The sequence below is a fragment of the Lontra canadensis genome, unplaced genomic scaffold, assembly GCF_010015895.1.
Source record: "Lontra canadensis isolate GAN:19392208 unplaced genomic scaffold, GSC_riverotter_1.0 scaffold24, whole genome shotgun sequence".
Classification (NCBI taxonomy): Eukaryota; Metazoa; Chordata; class Mammalia; order Carnivora; family Mustelidae; genus Lontra; species Lontra canadensis.
Window position 1 is genome coordinate 12582521 of NW_022631018.1, and position 20726 is coordinate 12603246.

General features: G+C 38.7%; 1 protein-coding gene across 2 annotated transcripts in view; it reads left to right on the forward strand.

The window, feature by feature from the left end:
* LOC116870774 (histone-lysine N-methyltransferase SMYD3-like) overlaps positions 1 to 20726 on the forward strand; it is a 351448-nt gene that overhangs the window by 161328 nt on the left and 169394 nt on the right. For both annotated transcript variants that reach the window (XM_032862874.1, XM_032862875.1), the window contains exon 2: positions 6650 to 6713. In XM_032862874.1, the coding sequence (XP_032718765.1) occupies positions 6650 to 6713 (64 nt within the window). The remainder of the gene's footprint in view (positions 1 to 6649; positions 6714 to 20726) is intronic.

Here is a 20726-nt window from a genome sequence, read left to right on the forward strand (position 1 = left end):
CGACCCGAGCAGAAGGCAGAGGCTTTAACCCAGGCGTCCCTCTTTTTTTTTTTTTTTTAAAGATTTTATTTATTTATTTGACAGAGAGAGATCACAAGTAGGCAGAGAAGCAGGCAGAGAGGGGGAAGCAGGCTCCCCACCGAGCAGAGAACCTGATGCGGGGCTCAATCCCAGGATCCCGAGATCATGACCTGAGTGGAAGGCAGAGGTCTCAACCCACTGAGCCACCCAGGTGCCACCCCCTTTTTTTTGAACATAAAAATTCTTTTTTTTTTTTTTTTAAGATTTTATTTATTTATTTATTTGACAGAGAAATCACAAGTAGGCAGAGAGGCAGGCAGAGAAAAAGGAGGAAGCAGGCTCCCTTCTGAACAGAGAGCCTGATGTGGGGCTGGATCCCAGGACCCTGAGATCATGACCTGAGCCGAAAGCAGAGGCTTAACCCACTGAGCCACCCAGGCGCCCCTAAACATAAAAATTCTTTAAAGAAATATTATTTCTGTGGTATCTTTGTTTTAAAACACATTTAGGCTTCATTCACTTAGTTATTTTGGTTTTTGCCTTTTAAAAAAAGGGAGCTCTTTATTTTTAAGATAGTCCATATTCCTCATATTCCACGGAGAATCTAATATCTTAATTGTGTGAAGGAATATTTTCATAGAAATTGTTATCAGAGAATCTTTCTTAAGCCTTGTATTAAGGCAGGGGTGCTCCATCAGACATCCCATGGTCAACCCTCTTTCTTTAGCAAATGTAATTGATGCAGGCTCTACCTAATGAGCTCTGTTCTTTTTCTTAGCTCATTTCTTTTCAAAGGTCACAGTGATCAGTCACAAGCTAAATTTCGGTCCTTGAAAAAGCACAGAGGCGTCCAAGAGATTTCTGGGCACAGATCTTCAGCTCAGAAGAGGTGCAAAAACACACAGTAGGCTCTGGTTTGCTTCTGATTGTACAGGGCTGTGCTCTGTCTGGATGAGTTGCTTTGGAAGGCAGGAGGGTTGCCAAGCTTTCTTGTGGTTCCTGAGCCTTTGCCTGAGCCAGATTGGCCAATAGTGAGTGTACAGGTGGCGGTTGAAAGAGAGATTCTCTGCAAGGCACACTGGGAGACTTCCAGGGGATCAAGACATATTGCCTGTGTACTAAGCATACTATTTATGAATGTGTTGTGATACGTTGTTTCCTCTACATGAAGTTTAAAATGGATTCTGCAGGTGCCAGCCCTACCTGGGAATTCGAGTCACTAGAATTTGTTTTCTATATCCTTTCCAGGAAAGTTCTTTTTCTTTGCCTGGCACCTGCTCATATTAATTTAGGGCAGAGTTTTAAACCCTGGGATACTTTCCCCTGCTGATAACCAAGGACAGAGAGACAGTCCCTTAAATACTACCCCAATTATTATGATTTGAAGGAGCCAATCTTTTTCTCTTTAATTTTTTTTTTTAAGAGACAGTGGTTTCTGTTGTATTCATATATAACTTCTTAATTTGTATACTGGACAAACAAGTAATTTTGCTCTGTTTTCATTTCCTTTCCACATTTCTGTTGCCTTTGCTGTTGGCGAAACTCATTATGGCCCAGCCTTTACTTGGAAGAGAGAACTTAACTTGTTTTGCTCAATGAACCACACTATCTGGAACTACTGAGCAACTTAAGAATTTTTTGTGATTTGACACTGTTCTATAGCATATCACAGTTTGCATGAATAAGTGATAGTGCATTCTTTTTTGCTGTTTTGGTGGGTAGAGCTAAAGATAACTCTGATTTAGGTGTAAAATACTTTTAATATTTTCTCCTTTTTGGGGGTAGAATACTATTTATCTCTTATAAGGAGAGGGCGAAAGAGGTTAAAAAAAACTAATCATTTCCTCTTACTGATACACTGCTAACCTACTTCCTTATATTGCTTTTCTTTTCTTTTTTTTTAAGATTTAATTTATTTATTTGAGAGAGGAAAGAATGAGTGGTGGTAACAGGCAGATTGCTTTTTGTTCACAAAGTCCATTTGGACTTTGAGCTAATCATTTTGCAGGCAGGATGTTTCTGCAATCTGAAAATTCTGTATTCATTACTTCTCTGTGCCTCAGAGACCACTGTAATTTGCCTTAGACTGTGCACAACTTTTGTCATCTTCAAATATGGTTTATATTTGTTGGGTGTACAAGAGAAGCAGAACCAAATAATTTTGAGTATTGGAAGGAAATTCATTTAACTCATTCTCCTTTGCAGTGCTAGAATTTGCTTCATGGCATGCTCTGCTCCGAACCTTATCCCTGAGGGAGAAGCAGTATCTTTACCAAGGCTCAGTGGGTTTCTGATCAAACACACACAACTTTTTTCTTGGATTCAGTTGACCTTTTTTTTTTTTTGAAACTTGAGAACTTAAATTTGTTTAGTTCTTTGATATGTAAAAGTAACTCAGAACATTTAAATAACTCACGTTAAGGAGTTCCTTCACACATCAAAACAATGATTAAATTATTTAGGTACTTAGACTAATTTTGGTATTTACTGTGCTGACATTCTGTGTTAAAATTCATTAAAGCTCTGAGTTGGTAGCTATGGGAGGGAGAGGATACAGTTTGATGTGCTAACTTGTTCACTGACCTTCTGAGGTATCTTGATTCTACTCATTAATTTTTAAATTCGAGAAGAAACACTTCATACGTCTGGGGCTTTTAATTTGCAAAAGAAATTGCCTCTGAATAACTAAAACCAGAAAGAGGGAGATGAGGGAAAATCTGAGGAATCAGGTCTGAGGAAGACGGCATTCTGGGGGACCCCAGTGATTCATCAGGAACGTTCCTGTCCAAAGCATCCTCTCCCCTCTTTTGGCTACCTGTTCTCAGGTGGGCTGGACACACTGGGTATCTTTTGGCACATTGGGGCTTCTTTTATTTTCACGGTTATTGGGAACCCAGCTGCACCCCACCCCCAATATATTGATTTAAGTCTCAGATCTGGTAGTGGTTTCCCCTGCACGTTCTTAGTTTGGGTTTGTTGGGGGTGTTTCTGAGGATGGAGAGTGATACTCATGTTTGCTGTCTTACTTGCACTGTCATTTTTTTATGGGGAGAGTTAAGGAGATTCGAAAATTCTACCACTGCTGCCATTTTGTCAGAATTCTCTCGTTTCTTTTTCAGTCTCCTGAATCTTGAGTTTTGTTATTTATTTTGTAATTTATTCCATTTTGTTATTAATCTTCCTTTATGTAATCTTGCAAGACATTTGTTCATGTTGTCTGTCCTTTCTGTTATGTCATTGTGTTCTATTTCGTTTTGTGGATTTGTATAATTTCCTTTCCTTCCTTTTCTGCAGTTTTTACATTTAAATTCCTTTTTTGCATGTTTAGCTCATTGATTTTCAGGTTTTGTTCTTCTTTTAAAAAGATTTATTTATTTATTTGAGAGAGGAAGGGGTGGGGGAGGAGTAGAAGGAGAGGGAGAGAGATCGTGCTGAGCATTTCTTTTTAAGATAACCATTTGAAGTTACAAATGTCTCTGTAAGTATGATGTTTGCTTTATCTCATAAGTTTTGATATTTCTTTTCATTATTTAATCTCATATTTTTGGGACACCTGGATGGCTCAGTTAGTAGAAGGTAAGACTCTTGATCTTAGGACTGTGAGTTTGTTCTCCATGTTGTATGTGGAGCCTATTTAACAAAAAATACATATTTTCTAATTTTATGATCATTCTTATTTGATCCTTAAATTCCATAAAAACATGCTTTTATATTTTCATGCGTGTATTTCTCTATATTTCTCTATATTTCTCTATATTTGTTACTCATTTCTAACTTAATTCCTTTATGATTAGAAAAAATGATCTATATGGTATTGATTCTTTGGGATTTTTGGGATTTACTCTGTGGTCTACTTTCTGGGCACTTTTTTTTTTTTTTTTAAAGATTTTATTTATCTATTTGACACACAGAGAGAGATCACAAGTAGGCAGAGAAGCAGGCAGGCGGCTGGGGGGAAGCAGGCTACCCTGCTGAGCAGAGAGCCTGATGTGGGGCTAGATCCCAGGACCCTGAGATCATGACCTGAGCTGAAGGCAGAGGCTTAACCCACTGAGCCACCCAGGTGCCCTCTGGGCACTTTTTGTAAATGATCAGTGGGTGCTTAAAAGGAGTATCTGAGTATACTTCATGTATCAGGTGTAAGGGTCTGTGTACTGCATGAGATCAAGTAAGTTACTGAGCTCCTTATTCTTTATCTGCTTGGTCTGTGAATTCCTGAAAAAACTTTATATCTCTCTATAGGTATAACCAGTACTGTTGGTACTTACTGTACTCCAGGCACTATTTTAAGGGGCTTACATATATTAACTTACTGTGTTGGTCATTCTTCCTTCAGATCTGTTACTTGTTCTTTATATATTTTGAGACAGGTTATATTTGTCACTAGGTACCTACACCTGGGGATTGGAGTCTCTTATCATTGAGGATTGACCTTATTCATCTCTTAACAAAATCTTTAACTATAAAATCCTTTTTTTATCTGAAATTGATGTGGTTACACAGGCTTTTTCCTCTTAATATTTGCCTGGCGCACTGTTTTTATCCTCCTTTGTATGTCCTTTTGTTTGAAGTGTGTAAAATAAACATAGACAGTTTATGGATGGATTTTTTTTTTAAATGGTTTATTTATTTTGGGGAGAGAGAGAGAGAGCATGAGTGGGAGGGACAGATGGAGAGAGAGAATCGGAAGCAGACTCTGTGCTGAGTGCAGAGTCCGACCTGGCACTGGATCGCACGACTCTTGAGATCACAACCTGAGCCCAAACCAAGAGTCATTTGTTTAACCAGCTTCACTGCCTTGGTGTCCCGTGGTGGATTTTGTTTGTATCCAGTTTTATCCAAGAGCAGTAATATGGTGTGATGGTCAAAGCAAGAACTTGAATGCCAGATTGCTTGATTTGGATTGTCGCCTGAGGTGTTGATACGTGACAGCTACAATTCTATACTTCAGGTTGGGAGGCATTTTGGCTTTACTTAGATTTGAACTACCCCCACCCTGCCCCTCACCCCCGTTTTATGTTCTGTGTCTGACCCTCGCTGTCCCAGAAGCAAAGTACCTGGTATGGTTAGGTTCCAGTTATCTTTGGGATTCTCTTCTTTCCCGTTCAGAATCCTTGCCACCTTGTTTGCACTTCTCTTTACTTTTTATCTCTTGAAAATGAATTGAAGTGTCCTTAAAGTCATCATAATAAGACTGTTTACTTTTAGGACTGTTTGAAAGTAAGTGTAAATCATAGATGTAAAAATCTGTGAAGAGTACCCGGCACATTAGATGTGCTTAGAACAATTTGTTCTTGTTTTGTCATTAATATTAACATTACACTTTGACTTTTAGGGCTCTTGGGTACCCTCTGTTTATCCACAGTGCTTCCTGCCTTTTGTTTGTCACTATTAATTTTATCATCACATTTATTCTTTTTATTTTATAATTCAACTTGTTCTTCATCTTTCCTTTTTTATTATACAGGTGATTTAAGGGGATGTAACTTTTGAGCATCTCAATTCAGTATGTGTAAAGTAGTAACTGGATTTAATGAAATTTTAAAATCATTTTCCAGAAGGAGTACACTCATAATTAAACTATATGATAAGACTTAGACAGTTTTTCCATCTGAAGAGTGTAGAATACTTCAACTAGTTGATGGGACTGGATTCTGTATTTCATATGGAGAGTTTAAAATCTCTCTGTAGTAAAGTTTTTGGTCTCAATGGGAATCTTTGATTTTAATTTATTTTTTTATTAGAACGAACATTAATGGTCGTGATGGTGCAGAACAGTGTGCATGTGCTTAATGCCATTTGTTAAGAAACAAAATTCAAAGGGCGCCTGGGTGGCTCAGTGGGTTAAAGCCTCTGCCTTCGGCTCAGGGTCCTGGGATCGAGCCCCACATCAGGCTGTCTGCTCAGCAGGGAGCCTGCTTCTCCCTCTCTCTCTCTGCCTGCCTCTCTGCCTACTTGTGATCTCTCTCTCTCTGTCAAATAAAGAAATAAAATCTTAAAAAAAAACACACAAAAAAAATTCAACTGAGTAAAGTGTAAAGATCTTACTAGCTTTGTTCAGTGGGTCATGGTTTGGGCAGCGTCTCATGTAGCAGACAGAAAGTGGCCCTGAGATGCTGTACAAAATGAAAGACATCTATAGGCAGAAGAGAGTAGGAACAGGAAAATTATACTAGGTGAAAGAGTGCGTCACTTTCCTTAGGGGAAAGCTGGGGTCTACCAAGCAGATTACCTAACTAGTAATACCTGATTGACTGGTTTAAGATTTCATTTTTGGGGGCGCCAACATTGTAGTTAAGTTTAGGGGCTTAGAAAAAGCGACTCCACTGTGGGCCTTGAGTTCTCTTTTTTAACACACTGAAGTATATACTTAAAAATATTTAAAGTGGTAAATATTATGTTATATATATTCACCACAATAAAAAAAAGACCATCAGCTGTTATGTCCGTGTCTCACATTGAAGAGGAAAGAAGATGTTCATCAACATGAAAATCTAGATCTTTTGGGAGCATGCAGATGGTGTGAGCACAACGTATTGACATCAGTATGCTGATTTATGTTTCTTTCTTCAAATATGGTTCTCACTCATTTCCTAACGTGAATTTTTATTTTATTTTTTTTAAACAGGAAGGAAAAGCTGATGCGATGTTCTCAATGCCGAGTTGCAAAATATTGTAGTGCTAAGTGTCAGGTAAGAATGTTCAGCTACAGGGGCGCCTGGGTGGCTCATTTGGCTCAAGTCATGATCTCAGGGTCTTGAGGTCGATCGCTGTGTTCGGCTCCCAGCTCAGTGCGGAGCCTGCTTGTCTCCATCTTTCTGTTCCTCAGTCCATGCTCTGGCTCTCTCTTTCACTTTCTCTCTCTGAAATAAATAAAATATTCAGCTCTCTAGAAAGAAACCTTCAAGTTCTCTGCTCTTCATTTATCCTCCATTATGCCCATTGGCCTATTTCTGCTTCTTTACAGTCTTTGATTTATTTTAACTTATTTTCCTTTAATTTAAAAATTAATAATGTATATGGTAAAATATCATTTCTGTGATATCTATATATATATTAATATGTAATATCCGTGTATCAGGAAAAAAAATTGTTTACTCATATCTTTTTGTCCTCTTGACCCAGTCCCATTGTCCAGAGATACCTAGTTTCTTGTGTCTTTGCAGGATTTTCTCCTCCTAACACATTCACATATCTATGCTCTTTGTTTAGAAAAACAGAGATGGGTTATTCTTATATACCCAAATTCTCCTTTTCATTTTAGAACCTGTCTAGAGGAACTTCTGACGTCATCCCACTGATTCTTTTACATGAATGCACCAGTTGTTACTTCTTCGTTAATGAGTCCTTAGCCTTTTTTCAGTATTTGGTATTGTCAGTAATGGACCAAGCATCTTTTTGTGCACATTTCTGCACACCTTCACAAATTAATTATAGGATAAATTCTTCCCAGCTGTACTGATGAGTAAAAGGATTCGTGATTTTGAATTTTTAAAGATAGTACCGAATTGCCTTCCAAGAGTAATTTATGACAACTGACAGAGTCTGTGAGAGTACCGTTGTTAATGTCTTTGAAATTCTTTAAGGGGTGTATAATTACAATTCAACATCACCTTTTCTTCTAACCTTATGATTAATCATTTCATAAGAAATGTAATTATGCTGTAATGAATTGCATCATAATAAAAAGTGCTAATTGGAGGTTTTGTGTCTGTGTCACTTGCTCTCAACCTTCCACCCATCCTTTTTGTTTCTCATTTTGGGGTGTGTGTGTCTGTGTGTGTGTCTATGTGGACACCTTTTTCCTTTTTTTCACATCTAGGCCGTGCTTCTCTGAGGGAGTTTTGCTCTCTCTCTTTCTCCTATGAAAATAATTTCTTATAGAAGTCAGAAACCTAAACATACAAATTAACGAGAGGACCCAAGTTCTAATGACTATTAATAAGCCATTAGCTTGTTAAATTATTCCAAAGAAAGCAAAAACTCTCTGGGCCTCAGTTTCCTAATCTGTACTACTGATAAGAGCTAATATTTATGAGATATCTACTGTGTATCAGGTACTATTTTATTCTGTTTACTCTTACATGAATCTTGGGACTTTACTACAATTGCGCTCATTTTACCAATCAGGGGACTGAGCTACAGAATTGGAAGTAAAGTGCCAAACATCCTATACCGAATAGCCCTGGAATTTGGATCCAGAGGTCTAATTTCACTTCTAAGCCCAAATTTTATTTTTGTTCTAACATTCTGATTAGTTGTAGCTTTCTGTTTCCTATTGTATTCACATTTTTTATGGATTTTGTTTTGTTTTTAATATGGGTGCAACCCTATCCCAAGGAACACAAAACAAAAAATACTAAAATACAAGGTTCCAAGTAACACTTTCCTAATAAAAATAGGAAATGTGAAAAATAATTGGATTATTTTTGCCTCATTTTATAAAGCAAAAATTCTGTCACAGAACGATACCAGATTTATGTAAGATCATTAATAACAAGGAAAAGCAAATTATGAAAACAAAGCCATGCTTTTTCCTACAAGATAAATTCTCAGTAGACTATTTTATGGTGATGTTATCTATCTTATTCATGTGAAACTGAAATTTGTTTCAAGGAACTTCAAATTAAGAAGAATATATCTAGAACCAACAAATTACATATATCTTCTGGATGACCTTCCTTTCCAGTTTCAATGAGCTAAACATTTACTTTTATTTTCCCCTTTTTTAATGAGTATTTTTTCCTCCAATGCTGTTTCCTCCTCCTTTGTAGTATACTCAAGGAAAAAAAAAACAAACATTATCTGATTAGAATGTGTTGAGGGAGTTTGGTGGGTTTGGGTATGTCATTTTGATTCATTGTAGTGCTTGTACTTTGACCACATATATTAGCTGTTTACTGTAGCATCAATAATAATGTCATCATCAGATATACTGTAGAAAGTAATGGGAAAATAGCTCCTAAGATGAAAGATACCACATATAAGCCAACTAGTGCATGCTTGTGTGTGTGATGGGGATGAGGGTGTGTAGAGGTGGATGGGAGTCAAAGATTGGCCAGAACATATGCATTTAAACTGCTCTGTTTAGCTCACCCTTCAGGTACAGAATTAAACATTGTAATTATTGTGGATTCCTACAAAGCAGCACAAAATTAAACTGACAAAGCAAACTATGAACAGTAATGAACAGGAGGCAAATGCCCTCGGACTGGAAATTGACATAGAGGATGTGAATTTGTAGCACAAAATCTATAATAGGTTTGCCCTGGAGGGACATAACTTTGGTTCATTAGCTTAGCATTTGATGTGTGGGGCCGTGGCATCAGTGAGTTGTCTGAGAGGCTATTGAGGTGTTAGGAGGTATGATGTCCCTCATGCCCATAAGGCTGGTTTCAGTGTTACTGGTTTTCACATTTACTTTTTAAACAGAAAATAAAGTAAGAGGGGTGAATGTTTCCTCCAGTTTCCTTCCCCATTCCTGTTTCTGTTTTGCAGAGGTAATCTCTGTGTTTGTGAGTGGAGGATACACACTAAACCGTTCATCTATCCTTCATACCTAGTGTTCACATACATGTATATATTCACTGTTATGTTCAGTACTGTTTCTTATACTGGAAAGTATTTTGTCATCAGTGGGTTTGTAATTCCTCTGTGGATACTTTATTATGATGTGTCATATAATGCGATAGAGGGCATATATATAGAAACCAGTCTGATTTCTATATAACCGAAGCATCGTGCGTGATTTTGAAATGAAAGAGGAGGGGTGGGCTAAGTTTTCTTTTAAAGAAGCATGCTCAGGGGTGCCTGGGTAGCTCAGTCGTTTTAGCATTTGCCTTCAGCTCAGGTCATGATCTCAGCGTCCTGGGATCAAGTTCCACATTGGGCTCCCTGCTCAGCAGGGAGTTTGCTTCTTCTTCTGCCCCTCCTCATGCTCATGGCTGTGTGTGTCTATGCTCTCTCTCTCTGAAATAAATAAAATCTTCTTTTAAAAAAAAATGCTTAAAATTTGCAGTGTTGCTAACAAGTAAACCCATTTCAAGCAAATTCACTAATATTGTTTTATGTCTTCTGGGTTTAACTTGATTCATAATACCTATATTTCTAATTGAATTAATTGCTGATCAAAATAAGCAGCTGGGTACTGTACCAAATTACAATTTATATACTTTTAAAAAGTACTGTATTAAAAAAAAAGAAGTACTTTTGGGGCACGTGGGTGGCTCACTTGGTTAAGCCTCTGCCTTTGGCTCAAGTCATGATCTCAGGGTCCTGGGATCGAGCCCTGCATAGGGCTCTCTGCTCAGGAAGGGGCCTGCTTCCCCTTCCCTCTCTTCCTGCTTCTCTGCCTACTTGTGAACTCTGTCAAGTAGATAAATAAAATCTTTTAAAAATTTTTTAAAAAGTACTTTATTAGCAGGAAGAGGCTCTATTTTATGTTAATAATTCAGACCTCTTTAGAAATGTGAATCTTACTTGGGTTGAAATTCTTTGATCATGTTTACGTTTTTGGGTTCTACAAATGTCTAGGGCCCTTGTCTTTGCTTGTCTTTGCTCACTTTGCATTCACCTGCTGAGTGGTCCCATCTACTCCCATAACTTCAATTGGCATCTGTACATTAATCATTCTTGAAACTCCATCTCTAGTCTTCTCCTGTGTCTCAAAGACCAGACCCATGTGTTATGGGGAACCTCTACTTTGGTGGTGTACCCATTATCTCAAATACCTTATAGCAGGACCTCAGTGTATAATCTCTGCCCAAACCAGCATTTGTTTTCGATTTTCAACCGCAGTGAATAATTCACCAACCACCCAGCAGTCTGAGTTGCCAGGCTGGAATCATCTTCAGTTTATATCCTTTCTTGGCCCCATGCCTAGTTAATCAACATGTCCTGCTGATTTTACTACTTATGATCTAAATTGGCTCCCTTCTGTCTTAGTTTCTCCACTAGCACTCGTGTGGATGTTCCTCTGACGTCTCTGCTACATTGACTGTGGTCTGTGTCGTCCTGCCACATTCTTTTCTCCTTCCTAGCCGGGAGCCAGAGCGTGAGCATTCCAGAGTGTGAGCATGACCTGTCACTCCCCAGCAGAAAACTCTGGCCCTCTTCCTCAGAATGAAATTCAAGCTGTGGATTTTGCTATAGTTTTACTTCTGAGCCTTTGGCCACGTGAGTCTTTGGGCTTGGACCCAGACCTGACCCAATACCTATTGAACTCCTTCTACTTATCCTTTATAACCCAGATTAAATGTCGCTCCCTCCTTTCCTAAACTACTGAGACTATTTTGTGTCCCTCCTTTTTCACACAGAAATTATTATTATTTTTTAAAGATTTTTATTTATTTATTTGACAGAGAGAGATCACAAGCAGGCAGAGAGGCAGGTGAGAGAGAGGAAGGGAAACAGGCTCCCTGCTGAGCAGAGAGCCTGATGCGGGGCTCGATCCCAGGACCCCGGGATCATGACCTGAGCCGAAGTCAGAGGCTTAAACCACTGAGCCACCCGGGTGCCCCTCACACAGAAATTATCTTAATGATTGTTTTAATTGGCTATTTCTGCAGTTAGATGACCAGGCTCATTCAGGGGGTACATTATTATTTCCTGATGCAGATGTAACATTATTGGTTAGGGGAATGATTGAGTACATTGGTCAGTGATACTCTTTGTTTGGAATTATTTTTTGAAACACTACATTATCTTTAATCTGTCTGTTTTATTTTTTTAGTTGAAATATAATTATACTACAACATTGTGTTAGTTTTAGGTATGTAACATAATGATGTGATATATGTATATATTGTGAAATGATCATTATGGTAAGTTTAGTTAACATCCATTGCTACAGTGGTGTTCCTAAAGCTTATATTACGGATGCAGGAGAGACAGATAATGACAAATGCCCACAATTACGTGAGTGAGTGTGCTTTAGACGAGCAGGAGCTCACCTTTGAAAAGGTGATTACAGAAGGACTTCCTGTAGACGTGACATTTGACCTGGGATCTAATTGCCAAACGTAGCCAGCCATGGAAAGCTCCGGAACAGATTTTTTACATAGAAGGAACAGCAGATGTAGAGAACTGAAGCAGGAACAAACTTGTCATGTTAGAGGAATACAAAGGAATTTGATAATGGTGGGCAGTCATTACCGTACATGTGTCCAGACCTGTAGAATGGACCCCACTGTTCACCAGGGACTTTGGGTGATAATGATGTGTCACTGTAGGTTCATTGTTGTAATATATGTACCATCTGGTGGGGATATTGATAATAATATGGGTGGCTGTGCATGTGGGGTAGTCAGTATATGGGCATCCTCTATACCATCCTCTCAAATTTAAAACTCCTCCAAAAAAATTAAGTTTAAAAAAAAATAAATATAGGAAAAAAATAGGAGTTGGAGGTGAGACTATTAGTGAAGATCAGAAGGTCTTCTGGTCTATCCATCCACTGATTTACTTAGCCAGCATTAGGGTCAACACTAGAACTTTTCTAGGCCCTGGTCCAAAATTATTGGTTAGTTTGCTTATCACCGACATACTCCCTGCTTCTTTGTTGTTTCCAAGAATTGGCTAAGGAGTTGTATCCATAACTTATATAAAATGTTTCCAACTCGGAAGTAAGACATCACAGTAAAATGGGTTTGATTTGAATGGCCCTTTCAGTAAGATAAACATTAAAAATGCTGCACATCATTAGTCATCAGAAAAATGAAATTAAAATCACACTGAGGTACCTTTACATACCCACCCACTAGACAGGCTGAAATGCAAAATACTGACTATACCAAGTGTTGTCTGGGGTGTGGAGAAACTGGAACCTCAGGCTCTGCTGGTAAGATTGTAAAGCGGTACACGTGCTTTGGAAAAGTTGGGTAGGTTCTAAAATGTTCAATGTACACTTTACCACATAAACCAGCAAGTTCTACTCCTAGGTAGAACACACACACACACACACACACACAGAATTACTCAGCCATGAAAAAGAACAAACCACTGAAAAATGCAGCAACATGAGTGAATCTCAGAAACATCATAATGAAGGAATAGAGCCATATTAGAAGAGGCAGTGCTGTTTGCTGTTCTAGAATACGCGCAAGTAGTGTCTAATGATGGAGACCACATCACTGCTTACCTGGGTCGGAGGGCTTGGATGTAAAGCAAACAAAGGAACTTTGTTTTGGGGGGCGGATAATGATAGTCTATAGCTTAGTTTTGGTGTTGTTACAAGGATGTGTGTCTGTATTTGTCAAAACTCATCAATCTGTACTCTTAACATTGGCACATTTTATTGTAATATAAATTATATCTCAAGAAAATTGTTTTAAAAATATTGATCTCTGCAGGGGTGCCTGGGCAGTGCAGTTGGTTAAATATCCCGACTCTTGTTTTCAGCTCAGGTCATGATCTCAGGGTCCTGGGATTGAGCCCCACATCGGGCTGCATGAGATTCTCTCTCCCTCTTCCTCTGCCCCTCCCCCCAATCTTGCCCTTTCTCTCTCTCTTTCCTTCCCACAAATAAATAAATCTTTAGAAAAGTTATTGCTTACTGCAGACTCTTTAAGTGTGCATGGATTTCCTTTCCTTCTCTATATAGTAAAGGAGTCATAGCCTCTCAGCCCCTCAGAGAATGAGACTGCTGTCGGGGAAGCCGTCCTAGGAGGGGGGAGAGGGGTCACGAAGACCCAAGAGAAGGCTGAAGCAAATCTCTGCATCAGAAATACTAGCATCAAAGTTAGCCGGATTCTCCATTTTGACACCCCTCTGCTTACTCAAAGTCATTCTAAAAGCAAGGATGTGTTTTCAGACTGTCTGACAGACAGACTTTTGGTTAAGTCTCTCTCCATAATGCTACTTCTCAATCCCCTTCTGTGCCGGATATATACTCTTTGATGCTAGGTCCTTGCTGGATTTCTGCTTGGTAGGCTGGCTGCCCTCTCGGAAAAGACTTCGTGGTTAACTGCCCTTTGACGTGGCCTCCACTGCCCTGTTTGTGCAGCCTGTCTTACCCCCACTTTCTGACTTACGGACATAACCTTGAACTCCTCATTCATTGATGGCCCTTCTTACACACTTGGGGAGTTAAAAACTTGATAATTACTTGTACCAGGGAGCTAAAATTGCCATGTTCTGCTAGAACTCGGTGCTGACTTTCTGATTAATCCAGCATGGAAGTTTCTTTCAAAGAAGATTGGATATCTATAGGAGTAAGTGAGTTACTTAGTCTTTCTGACTAAAATATATCAATTAGGTAATTCCATCTTCATATGATCTGTCATTAGATCAGAGGTTGCCAAACTCTTGTGTAGTGGTCTAGATAATAACTATTTTAGGCATTGTGGGTTATATATTTGTCATAACTACTCAACTCAACTACTACTCAACTTGTCTGAAGGAGTGTAAATGGTAAGCGTGGCTATGTTTCCGTAAAACTTTATAAAAGCAGGCGGCAGAATAGATTTGACCTGAATCATGCATTAGATGATCACTGACTTACTTTGGGGCACTAATATTATTATTTATTATATGGTTCCTCAATGAACAAGGAGACTGTAACTTCATTTTTTGAAGAAATAACGCTTTTTTTCTTGTTTCTTCTGTCAACTTGATGCCCTATGTTAATCCTTCTGCCTCACTCCATCTTTGTGTTTGGCTCTATCTGTCTAATTTGATTAAGGCTAGTGGGAAGGCACTCTTGTTCTTATTTGATACAGCATTCAGTAAGCTTTGAAAGTGGTAAGTCTAATGTCTATTACTAGGTCTCTTGCATGCTGTGAGGAGATTTTATGCAGGATTTTAATCAATACCTGTCAGTCATCTGGCTTAGCCTTCCAATTTTCTTATTCCAGATTCCAGCTTTTTAGACCTTCATGTTATCTGTCAGCCTGCAGTTCAACACTGGACTACTTCTGAGGCATGAACAGGGAGATGCTGTTGATTTGCTTTTAAATGGTTTGTGAGGGACTGGATAACTTGGGTCTCTTTTCTTTCGTTCAAGTTTCATGGCAACTCAACTATCCCAAGTTATGCTCATAGAAAATCTCTGTCAATATTATTTGTAAGTGGAATGAATCATGACTACATGGTAAAAAGATCATAATACCATTGAACACCTGTACGTGCAAGATGTACCTCATTGGTAGTACACTTATTTATTATTATTTTTATTTTTTAAAAAATACTTTATTTATTTGACAGAGAGAGACACAGTGAGAGAGGGAACACAAGCAGGGGGAGTGGGAGAGGGAGAAGCAGGCTTCCCGCTGAGCAGGGAACCCGAAGCAGGCCTTGATCCCAGGACCCTGGGATCATGACCTGAGCCAAAGGCAGATACTTAACAACTGAGCCACCCAGGTGCCCCACTTATTTATTTTTTTAAAAGATTTATTTATTTATTTATTTATTTAGGGACAGTGAGAGTGCCAAGCAGGAGGAGGGTCAGAGGAAGAGAGAGAGTCTCAAGCTAACTCCATGCTGAATGTGGAGCCCTTCTTGGGCCTCAGTGTCAAGATCCTGAGATCATGACCTGAGCTGGAATTAAGAGTCGAACACCTAGCTGACTGAGCTGCACAGGTGCCCTGGTCGTACACTTATTTTTAAAACCAGACATGTATGAAGTTAACCTGATAAAACAGTTTACTGAGTAAATCTTTGCATTACAGAAGATTTCACTGAAGCATTATTAACATTTAAAAATTAATACATTTAAACCATTCTTTGAGTTATAAATAGGTTTAATAGGTTTTCCAAAATATGAAAAGTGTTTATTGAACAGTAATTTTTCTTTTCTCTTTCACGTAAAAATACTTCTCCCTAAATCTCAGTTGTTAGACATAAGAAAGGTAATTATATTTGCTATTATTTGTAAATATAATAACATGATATTTCTAGAAAATTCAAACAGATTGGGAAAGCATAAGGAGAAAGGCAAAATAGCTTTTTCTTTTAGGAAAAACTGAAAAAATTATTACCAGTTGTTCAGTTTTTTAAACAAGTGTATGAGGAGCACTCTTACACTTTTTCTGTACAGCAATTACATTTGTGAGGATTAAGTGCATTATAAATATTATTTATATGCCAACAATATGCACATTAAGAATTTTGATGTTCATGGGGTGCCTGGGTGTCTCAGTCATTAAGCGTCTGCCTTCAGCTCACATCATGATCCCCAGGTCCTGGGATCGAGCCCCACATTGGGCTCCCTGCTCAGAGGGAAGCCTTGCTTCACCCTCTCTCACTCCCTCTGCTTGTGTTCCCTCTCTGCCTCCTGCTTGTATTCCCACTCTCGCATCTCTCTCTGTCAAATAAATAAATAAAATTAAAAAAAAAAAAGAATTTTGATGTTCATTACCAAACATCTTTCAGAAGGCTTAGGTGGCATCTGAGTGGCTCAGTTAGTTGAGTGCTTTCTGCTCAGGTCATGGTCCCAGGGTTGTGAGACTGAGCCCCGTGTTAGGCTCCACACTGGGCTACAGCCTGCTTGGTATTCTCTCTCTCCCTCCTCCTTCCCCTACTCGCACATGAGCTCTCTCTCTTTTTCTCTAAAAAGAAAAAAAAAAAGAGAAACTTAGAGTTCTACTAATAGTTTAATAAGTATAGGATGGTATTTTTTTGTTCCTTCTATTTAGCATGTACAATGGCCTCCTTTTTAATTTAGTCTAGATCAGTGGTTATTCAATCTTAGCTACATGTGGAATCCTTTGTGTTGATTAAAAAGAATTTGGACACCTGGGCCTGTCTTGTCACTGCTGTCTGAATCTCTTCAGTCGTCCCAGGCTGTAAATTTAAGTATATATTTTATGTGCATATGCCTGTGCAGCATTGTTCTGCAGTTTTTTTCTTTCCTAGGCCTAACTCTATCCCTTTTTTTTAAAAGTTCTTATTTATTTTAGAGAGAGCTAGAAAGAGCTTGTGAGTAGGGGAGGGGCGATGGGTGAGGGAGAGAGAATCTCAAGCAGACCCTGTGCTAAGTGCACAGCCCAATGCCAGGCTCGATCCCAGGAGCCTGAGATCATGACCTGAGTGAGAATCAAGATCAGATGCTCAGCCGACTGAGCCATCCAGGTGCCCCTCTACCTTTTTATATAATAATTACATTGTCGTCCTCTCTACTCTCTTGAAATGAAATACCATAGTTAAGACAATCTAACTAGTTATATATTTTTAAAAGTCAGTATCAGTGTAATGTTATAACTTGAATGTAAAGGAGAAAAAAATGAAAATATCTTAAAATATATATATTTTATTTTTAAAAATTTTTATTTAAATTCTAGTTAGTTAACATATAGTGTAGTATTGGTTTCAGGAGTAGAATTTAGCGATTCATCCCTTACAAATAACATCCAGTGCTGAACACAACAAAAATAAAACATATTTTGTATATAGATGCTCAGGCAAGAGTAGACTAGAAGACATAATTAAGAAGTCAGATATTTTCATCTACACAAAGTCACCTTGGAAAAGGAAGTACAAAATGTAGGATCAGAAAATACGTTGTTGGGCGCCTGGGTGGCTCAGTGGGTTAAGCCGCTGCCTTCGGCTCAGGTCATGATCTCAGGGTCCTGGGATCGAGTCCCGCATCGGGCTCTCTGCTCAGCAGGGAGCCTGCTTCCTCCTCTCTCTCTGCCTGCCTCTCTGCCTACTTGTGATCTCTCTCTGTCAAATAAATAAATAAAATCTTAAAAAAAAAAACAACTTTTTAAAAAAAAAGAAAATACGTTGTTACTGGTAGGTACCTCAAATACCATAGGTGATGTTGCCTTCAGTGATACGCTTTTATAAAATATTAGATAACTTTAGCTAAAGTTCTTAAAATTCATTCATCTCTTGATTTACCTAGAAAATCCAGTGCTATCAAGGCTGTGTAAAAACAAGGTCTTTGTTTTTATATGTTCCAGGCTCGGATAATTCGGAAATAAATTTGTCCCTTCTATAGAATGTTTGATTGGACATTTTAAAAGTTGTCTTGGGTTTGGAACAATTGATTCTTTTTTAAAGATTAATTTATTGTTTACTTCTTAGAGTATTCAAGCAGTGGGAGGGGCAGAAGGAGAGGGAGAGAGAATCCTTAAGGAGATTTCCTGCTAAGTGCAGATGCTGATGTGGGGCTTTGATCCCACCACCCTGAGACCATGACCTGAGCTGAAATGAAGAGCTGGACACTTAATTGACTGAGCCATCCAGGCACCCAGATGGATTGATTCTTCATTGTATGGAACTATCCCACACAGATGTCCACCATCTCTGGTTTCTGGCCACTCAGGGCCCATATCTTTCTCCAGGCATCCTAACAAATAAGGATGCCCCCCCATATATTTCCCCAACAACCCTTAAGATTAGGGTTACCCCCATTGGGAGCTACTGGTTTACTTAATCAGTTTTTGTTCTGAGTCACTGCAAGTACTATAGAAAATGAAAATGTAGAGATTGCCCGAGTGGTTTCTGAGTCCTGTATGTACTGACACGTGGAATCATTATAGATGTCTTCATTTCCTTTTTTTCCGTCCAAAAGTCTTTTTCCCATTGTCTTTGTGTCTTAATGCAGTATTTTAATTTCGTTTGTCTTTCATGCTATTTTGTGTTTACTGTGAATCATTGATAATGTTCAGCTTTCAGAACAGAAAACATTACAGCCAGTGTTGTGGACAAAATCTTAATTACATCCTGCATTGCAGTAAGGGAAGAAAATAGGAAAATGTAAATCTGGGAGGTTGTCTTTGAAAAACTGGCAGATATATTATGTGCTGTTGAGGTCTAGATCAAAGTTAAAGTTTGTACAGTTTAGATAATGCCTAATGCTCTTATAGATCGTGAGGTTTTGCTGCAGTGTCGAATGTGGTTATTTAAGAGATTGCTTTGTAAGCCTTTTCTGTGGTGTGTTTCTTTTGGTGAGCTGTATGGTAAGATGCAATGGTGATGCTGAACATCACCCTAATAATTACTGTTTGAAAAACATGGTTTTTAATATCATAGTAAGATATGAAGTAGGCTATACCTTGACACTGTGCTATAGACCAGTTTTAAGTGGCATGATTACTTTCTATATTTATGTAGGCGTGACTTGGTTTTTAGATGAAAAGAATGAGTATCTTTTTTCTGAAGCAAATGGGAAATTAAGTACGTTCTCTGGTGTTTTCCTGCAGTGATTTAGGAATAGCTTTAAGAAACATACTATCTAGTTTATAATTACAGTTGAGAAATAGGAGTGCAATATTAATTACGCTAAAGACCTTAAGTCGTTTTGACAGGAACTCTCCAAAATTTAGATGTTTAATTCTCAGGAATGTCATCTAACAGATCAATAGGTTCATTACCTGGGGGTACATTTTGTAGTTATTTCACCCTGGGAAGCCACCAGGAGACGGAGATGCTCAGAACATAACAAAGGAGTTGTGGAATCTCTTGTACTTACGAGTATTGAATCAAATCTGCTCTTAAGATCTTTTGGTCCAGATGGTCTCAGCCTTCGTCTGCTAGGTGCAGTCCTAGCAGATGCTCATGTTTTGAACAGGACCAGAGGGCTTTCTCAGAGACCTCTTCATACTTGTGGTTCATTCCTGCCTACATAGCTGGTCAAATGAGGGCATCTGTCAGCCTTCCCAACTTTTAATACCAAGTGAAAACTCTTCTACCAAAGTTGTGGTTCACCCATCAATCAGAAATAAAAAATATTAGCGCTCTTGTTTTCTATCAGTGGGAATGATCATGAATTTGTTTGCTAAACCCACTCTCATTGAAAGATCAGATGAGGGGCACCTGGGTGGCTCAGTGGGTTGGGCCACTGCCTTCGGCTCGGGTCGTGGTCTCAGGGTCCTGGGATCGAGCCCCGCATTGGGCTTTCTGCTCGGCGGGGAGCCTGCTTCCCTCTCTCTCTCCGCCTGCCTCTCTGCCTGCTTGTGATCTCTCTCTGTCAAATAAATAAATAAAAATCTTAAAAAAAAAATCAGATGAAGGAAAGAAAGTATATAGCTATATTGGAGTCCATGTATACCAAGCTAAAACAATATTCCCAAAGGATGGCAGTAACAATCACAGAAAACTGTTCACTAAGTTATACAAGTTTCTCTCATGCAGAGCTTTTTAGCAAACTGAATTATCTCCAGTCTCTAAGCAGGGTGGATATTATGTAGCAGTTTTCAAACTTAATTGACAATGGAACCATATTTTTCTTTTTCTTTTCTTTTTTTTCATTTTATTTTATTTCTTTTCAGTCTTCCAAAATTCATTGTTATGCACCACACCCAGTGCTCCATGCACTATGTGCCCTCCACAATACCCACCACCAGGGTCACCCAACACTCCACCACCCTCCCCTCCAAAACCCTGTTTGTTTCTCAGAGTCCGCAGTTTCTCATGGTTTGTCTCCCCCTCCAACTTTCCCCCAACTCACTTCTCCTCTCCATCTCCCAGAGTCCTCCATGTTATTTCTTATGCTCCACAGGTAAGTGAAACCATATGATAATTGACCTTCTCTGCTTGACTTATTTCACTCAGCATAGTCTCTTCCTGTCCAGTCCATGTTGATATGGTATTTTTCTAAGGGATCTTACCCATATTGGTAAGGTGCTAATTGCTTCTCCAAGACTAACTCTCTAAACAATAGAAAATTTTCTTTCACTGACTTATAGTTTAATATTATTCCTTTTAGTGAGTATGGATGTTAGAAGTAGCTATGTGTTGACCATTATAATTGTCCAGTACGT